Here is an 18,200-nt window from a genome sequence, read left to right as displayed (position 1 = left end):
ATAATTTTTTAAAACGGCGCTAACCCACTTCTAGCGCAGCTCATTGCTGACATAATCCCAAACAAGGCGGCGGCCGCCTTTAACCATCTTCCCTTTGATACAGCTCCAGGACAAGTTGTGCAGTGCTTTTTGCCTCATGCCCCATTAGACAGAAATATCCGTGGGGTGTAAGATAGCCCAAAACCCACCGTAAGCTTTAATGGGTCTCCATTCCATTTTTTTGCGCAAAAACTGACCTCTCCTGGCCCTTAATAGATGGACCACAGCCAGAACAACCGGCCGGCTTCCCAGCTCATTGCTGGATTCGGCTCACCGTCGACACCTTCAAATGTACGGAGTACCATGCGCCGATCGTCTGCCATGCGACAATCTGGCCGTTTCTCACAATCCCAAGCCCAATCCCATCAACCCATTCATGGTAAGATGAGACCCTGCTCGGATAAACTCGAGAGAGTTGCGACGGAAAATTGACTGGCTCGTCTAGATGCGGAAAAAGAAGAGCTACGCGTCCAATTGAGTACCCTCAAGTACGAGCTCGAGAATATCAAGCAGGAACGAGAGCTGGAAGCCCTTCGCCATGAAAAAGAGACCCGCGACTTGCAACTGAAAGCGGATGCGGATTTTCGAAAGGCTCAGGTGAGTCGCTATCAAACTCATCTTTCCACGAACTCAAACTGACCATATTTGCTGTAGACTGCCGAATCTTCGAGTAATCGTGCAACCCATAAGAGCGAGGAACTCGCAAAAGAATTGAAAGAAATTCAAGATCAGGCTCTGAATGACAAACTTGTGTTCGAACGCAAGATCAGAGGCCTCCAGGACGAGAATCAAAACTTGCAGGAAGAGTTTGACGACACTCAAGCTCGACTTTCCGACCAGGAACGGCAATTTAAATACCAGATCAGTGAGTTAGAGACAGTCCGTGCTTCCCTACAAAAGACAATCGAAGAGTTCCAGAGCGATATTCAAAATGCGAGGACATCGCAAGAATCAACGCAGGAGAAATTATCTCAGCGTGAAGCGGAGGTCGCTGAACTTGAAGCGGAGAATATTCGACTGAAGGCCGAAGGAAACGATGCCGAGGCTTTGACTGTGTTAAAGAGAGAACTTTCCGAACAAGTCAATCATATCCGGGAATTGGAGTCAACAAAACGTGATCAAATAACGGAGCTGCGCCACCTTCGAAAAGTCTCGAAGAACGTTGAAGTTGTCGAAGAACAGAAGAGATCAGTAGAGAACCAGCTCCAGTTGATGAAGGGCTTTGAAGCCGAACTCAACACAGTTCAGATTCAAAAACAGGTTTTGGAAGATGAGCGACAATCGTGGGTCAGCCTCTTACAGGAAACCGACCAGCCTGCAGAGTTTGACTCACCAGACGCCATCGTGAGGGCGGTAGTTCAAGGACGAATTGAGATCGCTACGCTCCTGGATCGCCTCGGGACTGTCGACGCCCAACTCCTTGAGAAGGACGAGGCGATCAAGAGCCTCGAGAGCGATAAAAACAATCTGCAACAAGAGTTGGAGAAACTCCGCGCTACTGCCGCTTCTGTGGGAGGACCAGCTGCCGCGGAGAGCCGACTTCGAGCTCGACTGGAGCGCCAGCGTGCCCTTGCAGTGAAAGAAGTTGAATACTTGCGCGCCCAACTCAAGACATTTGATGCGGAAGAGGCCACAATGCACGAAGATCCGTCACAGTTTGATGAACAAAAATCCGAGCAAATAACCCAGCTGCAGCAACTCGTTGATGAATACCGCAGTGAGCTCCACAAAGTCCATGAAGAGCTCTCCAAGCAGGAAGCACCGAAAGAAGACCAAGCTGAAGCTAGAGGCGTCAAGCGACCTCTTTCTCCGGCTAACAGCGAAGCCGAAAGCGAGCGCATCGCTGTGCTCAGCCGCAAGAACCGCAAGCTCCAGGAACATCTCACCAAATCGGAACAGGCTACGACTCTCGCCCGCCGGGAACTTGATGCCGCCAAGTCGCAGATCAAGTCTTTGAAGGCCAAGTCACGAACGCGTGTTCTTGAACTGCGTGATAATCCGACGGCCCAAACCGAACAAATCAAGATGACTACTCTTACAACTCTCCAGTCCGCGAACAGAGACCTCATGGCGCAGCTGCGTGGGGGCCGTACTGATGTCAAAGTCGTTCCAGTCAGCGCTCTAGAGAGCATCAAGCTCGAGATGCAAGACATGGAGCGCACCGTCGCCGATAAAGAAAAGCGTATGCGCCGACTAAAGGAGATCTGGACAGCCAAGTCCTCTGAGTTCCGGGAAGCCGTCGCCTCTCTTCTTGGCTTCAAGCTTGATTTCTTACCGAATGGTAGAGTGCGTGTCACTTCAATGTTCCACCTATCCTCCGCATACCGTCACGGTGACTCCGATGCGCCTTCCAACTCTGGTCCTGGTAGTATGGGGAATGGTGAAGAAAACTCCATCGTCTTTGATGGTGAGAACGGCACTATGAAAATATCGGGCGGGCCGAACAGTCTGTTCGCCATGGAACTCAAGCCTTTGATCAAATTTTGGGTCGAGGAGAGAAAGGATATTCCATGTTTCCTAGCGGCCATGACCTTGGACTTCTATGACAAGACCACCCGCGCTGCTAGGATGTGATATATCGGATAATTATCATCTTCGGCAACGTTTTTTCTCTTGTCTTTTCCGTCTCTCTATTTCTGTGATTCCCCAGCACATGTTGATTCGTGCTATGTTGTATTTTCTTGTCATTGGTTATCTACTATTTGGTTATGCAGCAATTCAATCAACACTGCATATATCTTCTTAGCTATCTGCATCTGATACCCCCTGGCAAAGGTATAAGGGGAGAACATGCTGGCACTTGTACTTTTCCTTCGAGTTCCCAGAATATCGCCGCTTCTGAGCAATACTGAGACATGCATCGAAGCGACCCTATACATCTCCCCAATCGGGAAACACAAAGCTGAAAATGGATCTAAGGTTCTCTATCTGGTTAGAGTCTTGGATGCTCTTGAATCCTGGCCCAAAGCCCCAACATTCAAGGCCCAGCCCAACCCAGAGCCCATCAAGGGGGCCCATCAACTACCCATCGAAGCCCATTAGTACGTCTAACTAGGGTCTTGGTACACCTGAAATAGCTGCTTAAGAACTGTTTTTTCAGTATGTTCCAGCTTATACATACCAACCAGTATATATTAGGATCTCGAGGGCCTGAGGCCGTAAGAGTAGACATATGTTTTACACAGCCAATTGCTGCAGTTTCTATGGATCAGCGTCTGTGTTCCCAATTGGCATGTTTGCATTGTTTGGTGTCTGTTCAGCCCTACTAAGCCCCCATTGGGCTGGGTTGTGTGGGCTCAGAGACCTACTCACCCCAAATGGGTTTCCAGTTGAGATCGATGATCTGCTGATATCATTAATAGCAACTGAAAATTATACCTCTAAAGACAATCCAGATCGTGACGATTGCGTTTCTCTCGTGGTTTGTCTCAGCTCCCACTCATATTTGAATTGAACCCCATTATGGATTTATCTCTTTTCCATCAAAGCAATCTACTATACACACAAGAATCCTTATCAAGATACCAGCCTGGTGGATATCATCCGGTTAAAGTTGGCGACACTTTCAAAAGCAATCGGTACAAGATTTTCCACAAGTTAGGGTGGGGTGGCTATTCAACTGTCTGGCTTGCAAAGGATACAGCGTGAGTACCCTACTCAGCCTCAGCTCGTCAAAACTCATTTTCTGGACAGAAAAGACCAATGGGTTTCTTTGAAAATAAAGACCGCAAATTCTCAAGCATCCAATGAGTTGCAGAATCTCCGGTTTCTGGGGAACCTTTCCCAGCAAAGCCTTTCGTCTAACTATATTGTTCAACTACTTGATTCGTTCACCCACAAAGGTCCAAATGGAGAACACGAATGCCTTGTTTTGGAGCTACTTGGACCCTCTGTCGATACGGTCCTAGCAGACTATCGTGAGTCAGAAGAAAAGTTTGAACCGGACGTTTTGCTCCGAATGTCTTCACAACTTCTGAAAGCTATTAAGTTTATTCATGGGGCCGGCATGTGTCATGGTGGTGAGATAGATATCCATAACTTGACATTGCTATGAATATGCTTACCAGTTCCCATTAGATATTAGTGGCCGAAACATCGCATTTAGTTGCTCTAACCTATCAAGGGCAACGGAGGAAGAGCTTTTCGAAGTCTTAGGCAATCCAGAGATTGAACCGCTAGTCTATACTGATGGCACGCCTTTACAACCTGGACTACCAACACAGATTGTCAAGGTGGCAGAATGGACAAACTGGATAGACGAGGACGAAGAAGACCTTCGGCTTCTTGATCTCGGCGAAAGTTTCACCCAGGGAAAAGAGCCTAGCAAGCTTGCTCAGCCCGGCTTTCTTCGAGTACCAGAGACAATTTTTCTCAATTCCTTCGACTATCGCGTCGATTTATGGCGTGCAGGATGCATGGTACGTGAATATGAACAATTCTCTTTACGCACACAAGTATTTACGAATACGTGTCATAGATTTATACTTTCATATTTACCAGCTATCCATTCTCGTATTTCGATAGGGACTCTTGGCTAGTTGCCCAAATGGTAGGCTTTGTGGAGAGCCTACCAACCGAATGGCAGGCTAAATGGGGATCAATGCTAATGGAAGAAAGTCATGATGTGACAGTGGAAGAAGGTAAGCGGCCTGAGGTCAAGAAATTTAGACACTGGCTAGCTAATCATGTCCCAAGATTCCAAAATGTCGAAGATTGAACGGAAATTTTTGGCGAATGGAAATCACCCAGCACTCAACTATTTTCTTCCGGTGATTCAGGGATTGATGAGATTTCTACCCTCGAACCGCATTTCTGCTGAAAAAGCACTTGACTTGCTACCAAAGCCCTATGATGCTGGTGAATCAATGGCAAGTGCCATCTGAATGATAGTATCGAAGGTGCCAAGAGCAACTCTCGAGGTTTTGCTGCCAATAAAACCATCTAGTGAGGACAATATTACATACCCATGCTAAACCGCTGGTGTGCTCTACCGAGATGATCAATCTGAATATGGCTTCATCAGCACTTACAACCACACCATCTTCCTACGACAGTTTCAGTTCCCTAGCGGGGCTTGGGAAGTGTGGGATTCCCCCCCATATTCTCCTCCTACTATTCACCAACAGTCCCTAACCCCCAATCGATTCATCTCACCTTTCCCCAAGTATCAATGAAACAATGCATGTTTTATGTCTGCACTCTAGCAAGTGCCGCCAATCCTGTTAACAACCAGACTGTGCCCTGGGTTGTTGCTATATCCTGATAAACTTTCTTGCTCATCTGATATCTGTATTCGGACCTGAATGACCAAGTATTCTAGTTTTGCGCTGAATGATATCAAGGTGTTTTACGTTGATCAACAGTGTAAAGGGTTGCCAGTAGCGGAAAGATACTACATTCGTATCATTAAAAGCACCAGTCCAGTGACAAATACATGCATACTGGGGTAGCTAGGCGTCATGAACAACTAAAAATTACAATCCCATATGCCAAAGGCCATTTCCACTGTCAAAAGCATCGCTCAGAGATGTACGGAGATCCACATTGGTTACCAGGTCCAGTCAGAGCTATCAAGATACCAATCCAGCCTGTCAGATGGCTTTGCCAATCCCCATAACGCGTAGGTCTCGTCTGAGAATGGCTCAGTGTCCATTGGTACGGCTCCTCGGAATCCGGAAATGTGCCTAAAGACAATTAGCTCATCGCCATCGGCATTCATAGATCAGTCAGGTGAATGAAATGCCAGAACTACCTACATAGCCTTGGTGGCATCATCGTAGATGAGCTTGCTCGGAGGGGTAAGTCTAGGTTGCCAAGAACACCTACTGAGTTCTCTTCGTTGTATTAGTATAGGTAGTTTTTTAAGGAATGGACGTATAGGGGTTATGATCTTACTCATAGGCAGTACGAAAGGCGGAACGCAGTCGCCGGCGATATTCAAAGTCGCGTTTCCAGAAAGAATAGTAGTCGACGGGTTCACCAGGTACCCGTGCCCACGCAACGTAGTTGATGTAGCCACCAGGCACGAGTTCTTCAGTGCCTTGTAACGCTTCCCCATAGCCAAGCAATTTTGGTACTGACGTACAGTTTTCACGATCTAGAGTCGCAAGCGCTTTTAGCTCCGTGTGGGTGCGCTGGCTGATGGCCTGCTGGGCTCGGACTTCTGGAGCGCTAGAAAAGGTACCATCAATAGGTATCTGCAAGTATATACGCATGAAGCCCTGCTGACCAGGTTCCAGAAGGTTGTGGCAAGAAAATTTAATGACGCCAAACGGAGGCCCCGACCCTTGATCATATATCCGCTGAGTCATCGTTTGGTAGTCTTCGGATATCTTTTCGTCGAGGACGAACGTGCGAGGGGGCGAAAGAGAAGGCTGGTCAAGTGTAATTTCAGTACCACACAGGTGGTCAAAGTCAAGAACCCGGGGCATCATGATGAGGAAAGGAGATGAAGGGGTGGGCAGCTTCAAGATTCTGAAGAAATGAAAACGCTTTGATGAAGTTGATAGACAGGTGAATTGTAAAAGGCAGGTGCTGAGCAGAGAGAAAAGGAGGGTGTAAAGGTGACAACGCGACTATTATGGATCCTAATGTCCAGGGTGTTAACCGTGGAACACTAACATATACCTCTCAGTTTCTCCAGCTCCAACCTATCAAGCACACACAAACATTCTACACGCAACTTTTACCCAACTTTTATCCACCAACTGGACTGGAGTGGAATCGATCAACATGTCTCCACAATGCTCCGGAGCTGATCTACTCATACGGAGTCCATTACGTGTGTGAGGTCTCAATTTGTCCACGGGTACCTAGGTACGCAGCCCACCTAAATAGGAAAGTCTGGGGCTTCGCGGGGTGCGCTTTCATCAACAGGGGTGATATCTTTCTGCAAACCAGGTGAAACAAGCAAGCAGGTTGTTCAGTAGCGGAAGATAGGAAAAGGAAACCCAGGGGTAGTCTGTTAAAGGAAGATTGGTTCAGCTTAGCTTATGCCGCCATTTCTTACAAGTAGTCTCTGATAAACCAATTTATTTCGACATGGCAGTTGCCTCTTCCGTATCATATCTTTGAAGAACTTCGAAAGTTCCTCAACCATGCCCATTCCGGAAGCATACGAGAAAGGAATTCAGGGGATGTTGACGAGGTAAATGACCACTTCAAAATCGAACACTTACAACGTCATCTCTACGCCTACGAAATAAGTTGACAATATCATATATACCTACAAACGTAAGGCATCAATGTTGAGAATATGTACGGCTCGATTGGCACAATAAAGAAGAGATCCACGAGAGTGGCCTTTAACCTCAGGGTCGTAAGAACCGGCCTGAAAACTATAGGTACCACCTTGCCTATTGATTCATATGCCTTTTTTTTTATTCATATGCCTTTTTTTATATGTAGAACCATCTCAGTTAACAATACACCGAAAGTCGATGAAGCATCTGGGGAAGATGGGTAGTGAGGCCGATGGCAAACCAGAATATATCAGAATACCTTCTCGGTGATTTCAAGAAAACCATTGGCGTTGATAAGGATATCATGTTTCCCTGGCCCAGGGAGTCGGTCGTAAATAGCAACAAATGGAATCCTTAACGGGACCTCGACAACACTGTTGAGCTCGACGTGAACCATCTGCACTGAGTATGTTTGCTAGGTGGGAATCGGTTGAACGGTAAGTGGAGGGATATTGAGAGATTGTACCCGGAGTTGATCAGGCCCCCGCCCAGTTGGGCCCCTGGCAGACCTGTACCCGAAGCTGGAGAGTGGGCAAACTGTGTCCAACGTCTCCTATGGGGAGTCGCGAAAGAGGGCGACTTAGTCAAATCCCTACTCATTCGATACAACCTTCAGATGAAGAGATTTCGCGAGCCCGTCGTCCGCCCGACTATGGCGATGACTAGCGAAAGGTGGAACGAGCAAATCGGTGGTCGGATCGACAATATAGAGGCTCTCTCCATCCACCACTCGCCATCTGCTTAGTGCGAATCTGATCAACTTCAAATCTAGCACAAACGATAGCTTCATTCTCGACTAAATTCTTTCTAGAAAACCCGCCTTAAGATATTATTAACATTATAGGGCTTTATGTTTTGTTTCGCTGTAGCGACGAGTGCCTGTCAATAGAATCTTGAGTGGTGATATTACGGCATAATAGGTAGTGGTTTGGTTTGGTAAGGAGCTGAGGCTCTATTATTCTCAAAATGGAAATAAACCTGACTTATGTACAAACAGATTATACTTAACATGAAGTATAGTGCTCGACTAAAGAAAATGGTCTTAGCGAGCATAGTCACGACTAGACTTCCGCAAAGCTCGAAAAGCCCGAAACCCGACCCGACTCGACCCTTAGAAGGCTAGGTAGGTCTAGGTCACTCCTAGCTATTGCTATATACATTTCGTACACTGTAATATAAGCTGAGCGCTATACTGCTGATTAATGTGTTCGAAATGCTTTATGATGATACTGTATGGGTAACTAGATAGAAATGTGAAGTTAATAAGTAAGGATTGTGATTGGCTGAAAGGGGGGAAAGGAAGAGAGAGTCTAGAAGGTGATTGGTAGAGTGATAAATAGAGTGTGGAGAGTGACCTTACAAATATAAAAGGGAGCAAGCAAAAATAATTATGCGGTAAATGTAGCCTCACTGAGAAATATTAGGACATTACTAAACAGACCCTGATCGAATGCTCACGAAACAATCATCCTTTACTGTGAAATACTCCGTGAGCAGGACCCTGAGCGCCCTCATAAAGCGGCGGTACCCCGATCGGGAAATTCATATTCGCGGCCTAAAATCTGGTACATACAGGTACATATGTGCGAGAAAATAAATGCCTAACTACACAAAGCATGATCCCAAACGAACAAACAAAAACAATTCATAAATAACAAAATTGTTATCTGCACAAGACGAGACTCAGAACACGACAGGCGAGAGAAAGGCAGAAGGGGAAAAACGAAAAAGAAAAATAATGGCATGACCTCCGTTTGGAGCCCTATTTGTAGGAATGCCTATCCTGACATACATAATCCAAACAGTAAACAGAGAATAGAAGAAATAAATGAAAGCAGGGAATATAAAGGACCAAGTGCAGGCAGCTTGCACCAGCCGTGCGCAAGAATGCCTAGGAAGACACATACTTTCCAGTGATCAGCTTGCGTGTAGTCGGAACGCCCAGCCATGAAGGCGCGGACGACTCGGACTCACGACCCTCATCGGCGAAGGGGTCTTCTTCCGTCTGCTCTGCCTCCAAGGCAGCGCGGCTGATACCCAGCTGAGAAACAGATTCAGCATTGTGAAGCTCGAACTTTGCTTCGACGACACCCTTGCGAGGTCCGGGGGTAGACGTCACGAAGCGGACGAGGAACTTGCTCTCCGTCCCTGGGGCGGTGGGGGTCTTGACCTCTAGCTCGGGGATTCTCCATGTGACGGTGGAAGTTTTGCGACGGAAGACGGCGCCGGTATTAGGGTACATGGCGGCGCTGGTGGCGTGGGCGACTGAATCACGCGGCTGCCCGGTGGTTTTGTCCTCAGTGGCTGTGTCCAAATTAATGGTCAAGACCAGATTCTTGAGGGTAATTGACTCCGATGTGTGGGAGGTGAAAGATGGATTGAGCGTATAGTAGATGATGGCGCTAGCCTGTAATTCTTCTAAGTTCCACACTGGCTTGAATATTACGGGGCAGTGGGCTGAGGGGTTGGTTGGGTCGATATGCAGTTGATATTTGAATGCAACTGTCGGCATGGGGCGGGAGATGCTACCCAGCTGGATATCGTATTCACCTCTCTTGTCGTCGCCAGCGTCTTTGGCAACCTCCTGAACAAAGTGAGGATTCGCCGCAACCTTTTCCAGCACTTGGAAGTTGTCGAGTCGGATGCGGGTATGGTCTACTGCATGACCAGGTATGGAGTTGTTTGCTAGAGCAAGCTCACCAACAACGAATGACCTAGTGACATTACCCTCTGAGAACCATGCATTGACAGTCTCGATGACTGAAGCATTCAGGCCCGATTCGTGTAGATCAGGATGAACTGAAGGTCCTGGGCCATGGATAGTGTGCCCGGACCGAACAGAGGTAGTATCTGACATAGTGTGATCATCCGTACCAGTGCTGGCGGCAATGCTAGGGGAGGTCATTTGCCTGGTTGGCGAGATTGGTTGCTGGGACTCTGATCCTGCTGAAGATGGCGGAAGGTCATTACCAGGTGAAGCGATAAACACTGTATTGCGAACATCACGGCGCCCGCGAATGGTGCCTGCATTGCGCCTCATTCCTGTCTGCGGAGCACGCATTCGGAGCGTATTTGCCATATCATCCATAGCCCGCTTCGCCTGGCTCTCGTCCTCAAAGATGGGCTGGTCTCGAATCGTCAAATTCATACCATATTCATCTAGGCCCGCTGCCTCATTCTGGGCACGCGTGATCTCGTCAATTGTTGCAGGACGCTGGGTAAATCCCTCTGAATCAACCTGTGGCGGATTTACGTGGTCATTGGTGAGCCCAAGACCTTCTGGGGTAGCTCCATTTGTGGCGTTCTCTGGGTGGGCTTCAGGCATCGCTGCGGCAGTATCTAATCCGGTGCGATCATGCGACACGCTAGGGTTCCTCAAGGATGATTGATCGGTGAAGGACGTCCCTGGACGGTCAGTTGCGGTCGCGGGGGGAGATTCAGGTATTTGCAGATCCCGAGAGTCGGCTCGCTTGAATGCAGCAAAGGGACTACGCTTCTTGTCTGGCTTTTTGTCAAAAGATCCAGTCGAGGGTAAGGCAACGCTCTTTCGCCTGTTCATGACAGTACCAAGACGTCTCAACCCCCCAAGGGGGGTATGTCGTGGCTGTGCTTCCGGTGCTAGATAAGTTGTGAGAAGTTGCATCTAGGGTGGGACCATAACATGGCTATAAAATTTACCTGGTGGCGTCTGAAAGATAGTGTGTTGTCTGTCAGATGCTTCTGATAGTTGGCTCGCCGCATCATCCTGGATGCGTGGAGGGGGCGGAAGCGGTGCTTCCGATCGTGGTGTGGAGAACTGAGGCTCGACTGGTGCAGTCGGTGTCCGCTCAGATACCGGTTCAAATGTGGAAGCCGTCTCTGCCGGTTCAGTCTGTCTTCTAGGAACGGCCTGCGTCAAAGGGACCCGCGAGCCCGTCATTCTGGTAGCAAATGTCTTGATCTCATCTGCTGTTTCCACATTGAGAAGCACATTCAAACAGCTTTCAGCGGCCTGGCGACCGCGCTCGACTTGATCCACCTCGTGAGTCTCCAATTGTGTTAGCACATCCCGAAGGTGGTTAAGTCGAGTCTCGTCGGCGGCCTGGAGTTGCTCGTAGACAAACGGAGCCCGCGAATCCCACTGCTGATGGACTTCCTCGGCATTGGCAATCTCGCTAGCAAGTTTGTCTGCACCTTTGGCACCCTTCGCCCTGGCCTTGTCTACCTTCTTCTGCGCGGCCTCCACATTCTTCGCCAACCCCGCCAGACTACTCTGGATACCAGGCATCGACTTCATCTCTGGATTCTTATTGCTGAATTCTCTGAGTGGTCGTTCCACATCCTCCTCGATCTTGTTCGCAAGGGTCTCATGCGATACGGCGAGTGTTTCAGTGGCACTGATGATGCGTTGCCAAGGGATTTGGAAAATGCTAGTCACAAGTCAGAATCGTTATCGGATGCATACGGACTTTAATCTTCCAGGGAGTGATCGATTTACCCCAGAGCAGCTCCATTGTCTAATTGTGGCCGATGCGCCAGCTTCCGCAACCCTTGAGCGTATGCTTCTTCAACGCGACGTCGTTCCTATCGCCGATCTGTTAACACCAATGTCGCTCCCCATCGTAGAGATCGTGCTAGGGACCTGATCGGTCCAGTCCCCAGGTTGTCATACCTGTAGGTAATCGGCAATATCCACATTGATCTTATTTATGAGTTTAATGCGATCGCTTAGGACGGTTGTAGCTTGGCCGGGATGCAGGGTGGCCTAAATGAAAGAAAAATCACCAATGGTCAGCATCTGGACGCTGTGCTCGCTAACCATGAAGCTCGCATTGGTCAATCTTACCAGCAGCGTTGGGTACTCCTGCCGTGAGAGATCCATGATTCAGATTCCGGGGTATTGAACAAGGTAGCGCACGAAGCGCATAACATGGGAGAGAAAACCAAGAAATTCCTGCGATCCTCGCGGCAAGAATAGCCCACACAAGTAAGTGAATTGAATGCGGGATCGGGACCGAATACCAGTGTCAGTTGGTAGCGTGTCATTGATGTTGGCCGGGGACGGAATGGGGATGGAATGACGGAGGGCGTTATAATAATACGGTACTTGGGGGTATCAAATCAGTCTCATTGCCTGTCGAATGTTATTTACGTTACAGCACTGTAACCACCTCTCGGCGGGTCACATGACATCATCCACGCCGTTGATGTTGGCGCCTTGCTGCCTCAGGTTGATATCGGATAGCAAGTCTTCGTGATAGAATAGATCTCCCCCTATATTTGCTGTGCTTTGAATATTGGATAATACATTGGTATCGTAACTGCAAGGCAGTATACGCCAGAAGTCATAATACCTTAGTTAGCAGTTATTTTTGTCCATTATGTCCTGGAAAGACAATTTTGGTTTCACAGACCGGCTGCGAGCCATACAGTCTCTGTGAGTGACCTTTTCTGTTTATGCTAATTGAGCACGCTATTGATCAGCACGCAGCACAGCGGCTTATCAAAAAGCTTCTTCTTCACCTGCCTCCGCATTTGCAGAAGCTATGGCCCAAGCAAAGCGGGTTGAAACCGAGGCGTATGACAAGGCGACCTCAAAAGTAAGTCATGAGCTTTCTAAGGGTGGATATAAAACGACATTTCAACTGAGACCTCCCATCCAGAGTGAATATGATTCCATCTGCCAACAGGCAATTGATGAAGCTGAATTGGCAGTGTCCACAGAGCTCATCCCTAGCAGTCTGCAGCATGCCGAGGATGACCATGAAGAATTGGAGACCTCGACCGGTGAAGTGATCGGCCAGTATCAGTCTTGTTTTGGTCATTATGATGGTCTGCACTCCTCTATCTACAAATCGAAGTTGGAAGATGGGACTGTTCGAGCAGTGAAAGTCACCATTCCTCATATGATGACAGCCCCGCATGACGCTCACCGAGAAGCACGGTTGCTGCGCGAAGCTTCCCACCCCCATATAATTCCATTACTCGAGACGTTTAACCTTGATGGTGGACGATTTGTCTTGGTCTTCCCTTTTGTGCGATATGACTTTGAGAAATTGCTCCGGCGTGACATGGTAACTGCTGCTCAAACACGATCGATTCTGCGAGACCTATTCCATGCCCTTGCCCATCTTCACAGCATGGGTATACTTCATAGGGACATCAAGCCCTCTAATCTTCTGATGGACTCTCCCAACGGACCAGCCTACTTGGCAGACTTTGGCGTTTCATGGAAAGAAGGCGATCCGGGATCTGAGCCATCCACGCAGAAAATCACGGATGTGGGCACAACCTGCTATCGACCCCCAGAGATCCTCTTTGGTTTCAAAGAGTATGGAACATCCCTGGACATGTGGGCTGCTGGCTGTGTAGTGGCAGAAGCCATTGCAGTCGGCCACCACCAGCTCTTCGACTCTGGGCCTGTGGGCAGCGATTTATCGCTGATTTTCTCCATATTCAAGCTACTAGGCACTCCAGATGAACGGCGCTGGCCGGTAAGTTTGACACTTGCGACCCATAGAAATATCATCAATAACCATTGCACAGGGAGTGAAGGTTTTGCCAGATTGGGGGAAAGTAGAATTCCACTCGTTCCCCACGCAGAACTGGGAGGATATCCTTCCGGGTGCATCTTCGAATGGCCGTGACTTAGTCAGCCGCTTATTGTGTTACGAAAGCAGTGAAAGACTCTCGGCAGCCGAGGTATGTGACCTGACCCGATCTCTTACGATAGCCTCTAACAATAGCCTCAGGCCCTTGCCCATCCATATTTTGCTCAGACTTGAAGCAAAATGGTATGACATGGGATGAAGGGTGCTACGCCACACTCACCTGCGCCTCGGGTTATACCGCACCAGTGGATCGGGGAATCACAAGCATGAAAGTGGGCCTATCAACGGTACAAGTGCACCAAGTTTTGTGCATCGGAGTACCAGATATGGATGTTTACTACGGAGTACGGAGTACAGAGCTCGGAGTACAAAAAATTGTAGATATGATTCAACCTTACTCCGTACATGTCGAGAACAAAATGTGAATGTGTTTTCGCGGTGCAGCCTAACCCCTTGGGACCTGCATAAGGACAACAACCTTGGCGCACAAAGGTGCCATGCATGACCCAAAAAAAAGAGATAGATTAAAAGTGAAATTTCGGCAACGCCGGAAATTACGGGCTCATGAGCGATCAATTAAATATGACGGTTTTGGTTAGGGTGAAACAACCATATAGTAGTCTGTGCCCCCGGGGCCCGCGTGCAGGGCTACCTTTTAGCGAATGTGCCGCTTGGGGGCGGGCAAATGGGGCTCGCAGGAGCCGGATGAGATTGACCCGTGCCAAGGACTCGCAAATTACATACTGTATCAGGAATATTTTTAGCAGAACTACGTCCACCATATACACATATCATATTGTACAGATGTTCTCCCGAGAAAATCTAAGGAAATGTCCATGGAAGAGGCCAATTAAAGTAAAGAGGGTCAGGGTTCTCGGCCGTGGGACTGGTATCTCCTTCGGGTCAGGTACCATTTTCACAGCCAATCAGAATGAGAGAATGGATGTATATCATTACCTATTTGGACTAGTATGTTGTCTATACACACAGGGTCCCAAGATCTCATTTCGGCTCTACCCCAGGGAGACTCTTTCTTTCTTTCTCTATCGAATTTCTCTTGGGCTGCTTTGATTCTTTTTGTACGACCTGGAAGTCGACGTCCTCTCTTTTATTCTCGACTTGACAATCGGCGGTGCTCGATCTCAGTCCATTCTTTCTATCATTCCACGGAACCCAGCGACGCGGGTGCTCGGAAATTACTCGCGTTGGAATTTGGGGTTATTTCTCTCTTTAACATACATCTGAATTCCGTCTCTAACTTTCATCACCCTGTCACGAAATCCCTGGGATACTGGAGACGACAACATGCACAGGCATGCGCACCACCATGCACGCAATGCGGAGGTACTAGACGAACGAGGAGTCGTCGAGGAGCGAGGCGATGTTGTGATCGTGTACAAGACCATAGAACCAGATTTTGAGGGAGAAGTGGGAGGCTACGTAACCGGCTACCAACCCGACACTGCGACAAAAGTGCATGCGGGTCTCGGTGATCCTGTCAGCGCGTCTGCAAAGACAACCGAGAAGGAAGAGACCACAACCAAGACGAAGGAGCAACCGACTACAACCAAAGAAACGGTGGCCCACACGACTCATAAAACTGAAGAGGAGACTACCAAGGCTGAAACAACCCACAAGAAAGCAACCACTACTAGTGAGTCGGAGGCTGCTATCACAACCTCTTCCTTTGTGACTTCAGCATCGTCTACCTCGCAGTCCTCCCAGGATGTCAACAGTCTCCTGGCAACCTCCACCGGATCGCCCAAGGACTCTGTCCCCTCAGCCTCGGCCACTGCTATTCCGACTACTGCTTCTGAGGGCATGACTGGTGGCGCCAAGGCTGGTGTGGCTATCGGTGTTATCTTGGGCGTTGGTCTGATCGCTGGCCTGATTTTCTTCTTTATGCGGAAGAAGAAGAGAAGTCAGGAGGGATATCAGAAGGAGAATGAGAAGACCTTCGGTGGTGAAGGCCTGCCGGAGGGTGCCGCTGCTTCTCTCCCACCTCCCCCTCCTTCCAAATCGCAGACTTCGACTCCACCGCAGCTTAATGTTCGACCCGTCACTCAATTTGCGCCTGATCTGACCGGCGGTGGTGCCTTGAACCCGACCACCGCTGGTGGCTCTGGAGGTTTAACCCCGGCCACTGCTGTAGTTGCAGGTGCTGCAGTAGGTGCTGCAGCTGGAGCAGGGACTGGAGCTGGAGCAGGGGCTGGAGCTGGCTCGGCCGCGGCCGCCTCTCGTAATCTCACTGGCGAATCACCGCCTCCTACTCCGCCAAAGTCCGCTGCAAGCGACGCCAACCCGTTCAGTGACCCTGTAAATCCTTTCAACGCAACCGTTAGCCCTGTTGCTCAAAACGCACCTTCAGTTCCCGAAGCAGCCACTGGACCGTCTGGATCGACCGTCGCAGCTGCGACGGTCGGTGCCGCGGCCGTGGGTGCTGCAACAGGTGCTGTTGCTTCATCTCGAGCATCCAATGATTCTTATCACTCCGCCCAATCACACGGCCATTCCCCCAGTGGCTCGACCCAATCCGCAACCATGCCTGGCTCGGCTGCTGCTGGCTCGGCTGCTGCTGTCGGCGCTGGCGTTGCAGGAGCTGTTGGTGCAGCGGGCGCCATGCCTGCTGGCCCACCGCCCCCTAACAATGTTTACCGTGTGCAAATGGATTTCAATCCCTCAATGGAGGATGAGCTTGGACTTCGCGCAGGAGCGCTTGTGCGTTTGGTTCATGAGTACGACGATGGATGGGCCCTCTGCATGCGCCTCAATGGCCCCCAGCAAGGTGTCGCCCCACGCTCTTGTCTCTCGGCTCGCCCTGTGATGCCTCGCGCCCGCCCGCCCCCTGGCCCTCATGGCTCTCGCGGCCCACCCATCATGGGCCCTGACGGTCGCCCAATGATGCCTGGAGGTCCTCCAGGCCCGAGGTTCTATCCTCAGGATTCCCGCCCGAGGTCCCCCGGTAATGCTGGCGTCTCTGGGCCGCCGCCTTCTCGCCCTTACCCCGGCCCCGGATCTGCCGTCCAATTCCCACCTGTCCCCCGGTCCATGTCTCCTGGGCCGGGAGGAATGCCTCGCTCTATGTCCCCTGGACCAGGGGGACGACCTGGCCCTCGTTCAATGTCCCCTGGACCTGGAGGTATGCCTGGCCCTCGCTCAATGTCTCCTGGTCCTGGGGGACGACCTGGCCCTCGTTCAATGTCCCCTGGACCTGGAGGAATGCCTGGCCCTCGCTCGATGTCTCCCGGACCTCGCGGAATGCCTGGACCTCGTTCAATGTCACCCGGCCCCGGAGGAATGCCTCGCTCCATGTCTCCTGGGCCCCGGCCCGGCCCACGCTCAATGAGCCCGGGTCCATATGGAGCTCCCGGAATGCAGCGTCCTGTGATGCCTGTCAACCAGCGTCAGCGCAGCAATAGTGCTGGCGGCAATGCCGCTCCTGCTATAGCGGCACCAGCTGCGCCTCAAGTTTCTAGCCCCTTGGCCGCCCCCGCTCCTGCTGCACCACAAGTTTCAAGTCCATTAGCCGCTCCTGATGCTGCCCCTGTCACTCCCTCTGCGCCACAAGTTTCGAGCCCCTTAGCTGCCACTGCTCCGGTCCATACTCCGGCCCCTGCTCCTGCTCCTGTCCCTGCTTCTGCTCCTGCTCCCGCTTCTGCCTCAGTTCCGGCTTCGACTCCCGCTGTGCCGGAAGTTTCGAGCCCTCCAGCCGCTCCTACTCCTGCTCCTACCAGCGAGCTTCCCGCCCTTCCAAGTTCCTTGCCGACTTCTCCGTCAGGCTCGATCTCGCGAAAGCCCGTCCCCACTCGGGACGCTTAATCTGAATGACCCTTCCATTTGCATAGAGCCTCAGTCTTATGCAGAACATAGGCATTCCCGCTGACGTGTCAGTGCCGCCGCTGGACGGAAATGAGCTTGCCTAATACGACCACACTGTTCGCCTCGATCTTGATATCCCCCTACACCCCTGCGTCCGTGACGAACGAACCCTCTTTAAATCTGTCCTTTGCGCTGGATGCATATCTCTGCGTCTGAATCATTTCATCAGTCTGCTTTTTCCCCCAATTTTCAATCTTTCGTCCGTGTCCTGGATGCTGTCTCGTCTGTGTTTGATTGGCATCCATGTAATGTTGACAAAATCCCGGTCGTCTTTTCATACGTACCTACCTTTTCTTTCTTATGCCTCATTTCTTACTTTTATTGTTCCGCCCCCCTTTTTTCCACTTTATTTCTCTTCAACTCGAAGTTGCAAGCATCTTCTTCGAGTTCCTCTCTTGATTGGCATCGATCTCGAATAATGTGCGCGTCACGCTGAGATGACCGGGAATAC

The 18,200-nt window shown here is 50.0% G+C and overlaps 7 protein-coding genes across 7 annotated transcripts; 5 read left to right on the top strand and 2 right to left on the bottom strand.

Annotated features, from left to right (window-relative positions):
- Positions 1-255: 255 nt before the first annotated feature.
- Positions 256-2,613, top strand: N7500_007844 (coiled-coil domain-containing protein MAD1; the record flags this gene model as incomplete). Its single annotated transcript, XM_056678988.1, has 3 exons — positions 256-418; positions 485-636; positions 694-2,613. 3 exons carry the CDS (start codon positions 256-258, stop codon positions 2,611-2,613), a joined length of 2,235 nt encoding a protein of 744 aa, XP_056529360.1.
- Positions 2,614-3,501: 888 nt separating this feature from the next.
- N7500_007843 (uncharacterized protein) lies at positions 3,502-4,922 on the top strand (the record flags this gene model as incomplete). Its single annotated transcript, XM_056678987.1, has 5 exons — positions 3,502-3,683; positions 3,733-4,058; positions 4,117-4,457; positions 4,517-4,679; positions 4,735-4,922. The coding sequence occupies 5 exons, from the start codon at positions 3,502-3,504 to the stop codon at positions 4,920-4,922; spliced, it is 1,200 nt and encodes a 399-aa protein (XP_056529359.1).
- Positions 4,923-5,587: 665 nt separating this feature from the next.
- Positions 5,588-6,473, bottom strand: N7500_007842 (uncharacterized protein; the record flags this gene model as incomplete). The annotated part of the gene is made up of 3 exons (XM_056678986.1): positions 5,588-5,723; positions 5,796-5,873; positions 5,935-6,473. The coding sequence occupies 3 exons, from the start codon at positions 6,471-6,473 to the stop codon at positions 5,588-5,590; spliced, it is 753 nt and encodes a 250-aa protein (XP_056529358.1).
- A 1,215-nt stretch (positions 6,474-7,688) lies between these two features.
- On the top strand, positions 7,689-8,025 carry N7500_007841 (uncharacterized protein; the record flags this gene model as incomplete). Its single annotated transcript, XM_056678985.1, has 2 exons — positions 7,689-7,717; positions 7,761-8,025. The coding sequence occupies 2 exons, from the start codon at positions 7,689-7,691 to the stop codon at positions 8,023-8,025; spliced, it is 294 nt and encodes a 97-aa protein (XP_056529357.1).
- A 1,146-nt stretch (positions 8,026-9,171) lies between these two features.
- On the bottom strand, positions 9,172-12,141 carry N7500_007840 (uncharacterized protein; the record flags this gene model as incomplete). The annotated part of the gene is made up of 5 exons (XM_056678984.1): positions 9,172-10,898; positions 10,959-11,689; positions 11,758-11,843; positions 11,932-12,024; positions 12,106-12,141. The coding sequence occupies 5 exons, from the start codon at positions 12,139-12,141 to the stop codon at positions 9,172-9,174; spliced, it is 2,673 nt and encodes an 890-aa protein (XP_056529356.1).
- Positions 12,142-12,640: 499 nt separating this feature from the next.
- N7500_007839 (putative cell division protein kinase (Ctk1)) lies at positions 12,641-14,044 on the top strand (the record flags this gene model as incomplete). The annotated part of the gene is made up of 5 exons (XM_056678983.1): positions 12,641-12,696; positions 12,751-12,859; positions 12,923-13,753; positions 13,806-13,961; positions 14,012-14,044. 5 exons carry the CDS (start codon positions 12,641-12,643, stop codon positions 14,042-14,044), a joined length of 1,185 nt encoding a protein of 394 aa, XP_056529355.1.
- Positions 14,045-15,175: 1,131 nt separating this feature from the next.
- On the top strand, positions 15,176-17,689 carry N7500_007838 (SH3 domain protein; the record flags this gene model as incomplete). The annotated part of the gene is made up of 1 exon (XM_056678982.1): positions 15,176-17,689. One exon carries the CDS (start codon positions 15,176-15,178, stop codon positions 17,687-17,689), a length of 2,514 nt encoding a protein of 837 aa, XP_056529354.1.
- Positions 17,690-18,200: the final 511 nt, after the last annotated feature.

This window comes from Penicillium coprophilum (assembly GCF_028826855.1).
Source record: "Penicillium coprophilum strain IBT 35676 chromosome Unknown utg000005l_segment0_segment0, whole genome shotgun sequence".
Lineage (NCBI taxonomy): Eukaryota > Fungi > Ascomycota > Eurotiomycetes > Eurotiales > Aspergillaceae > Penicillium > Penicillium coprophilum.
The sequence above is the reverse complement of the archived record's forward strand: the minus strand, read 5'-3'. Positions and strand labels throughout refer to the sequence as shown.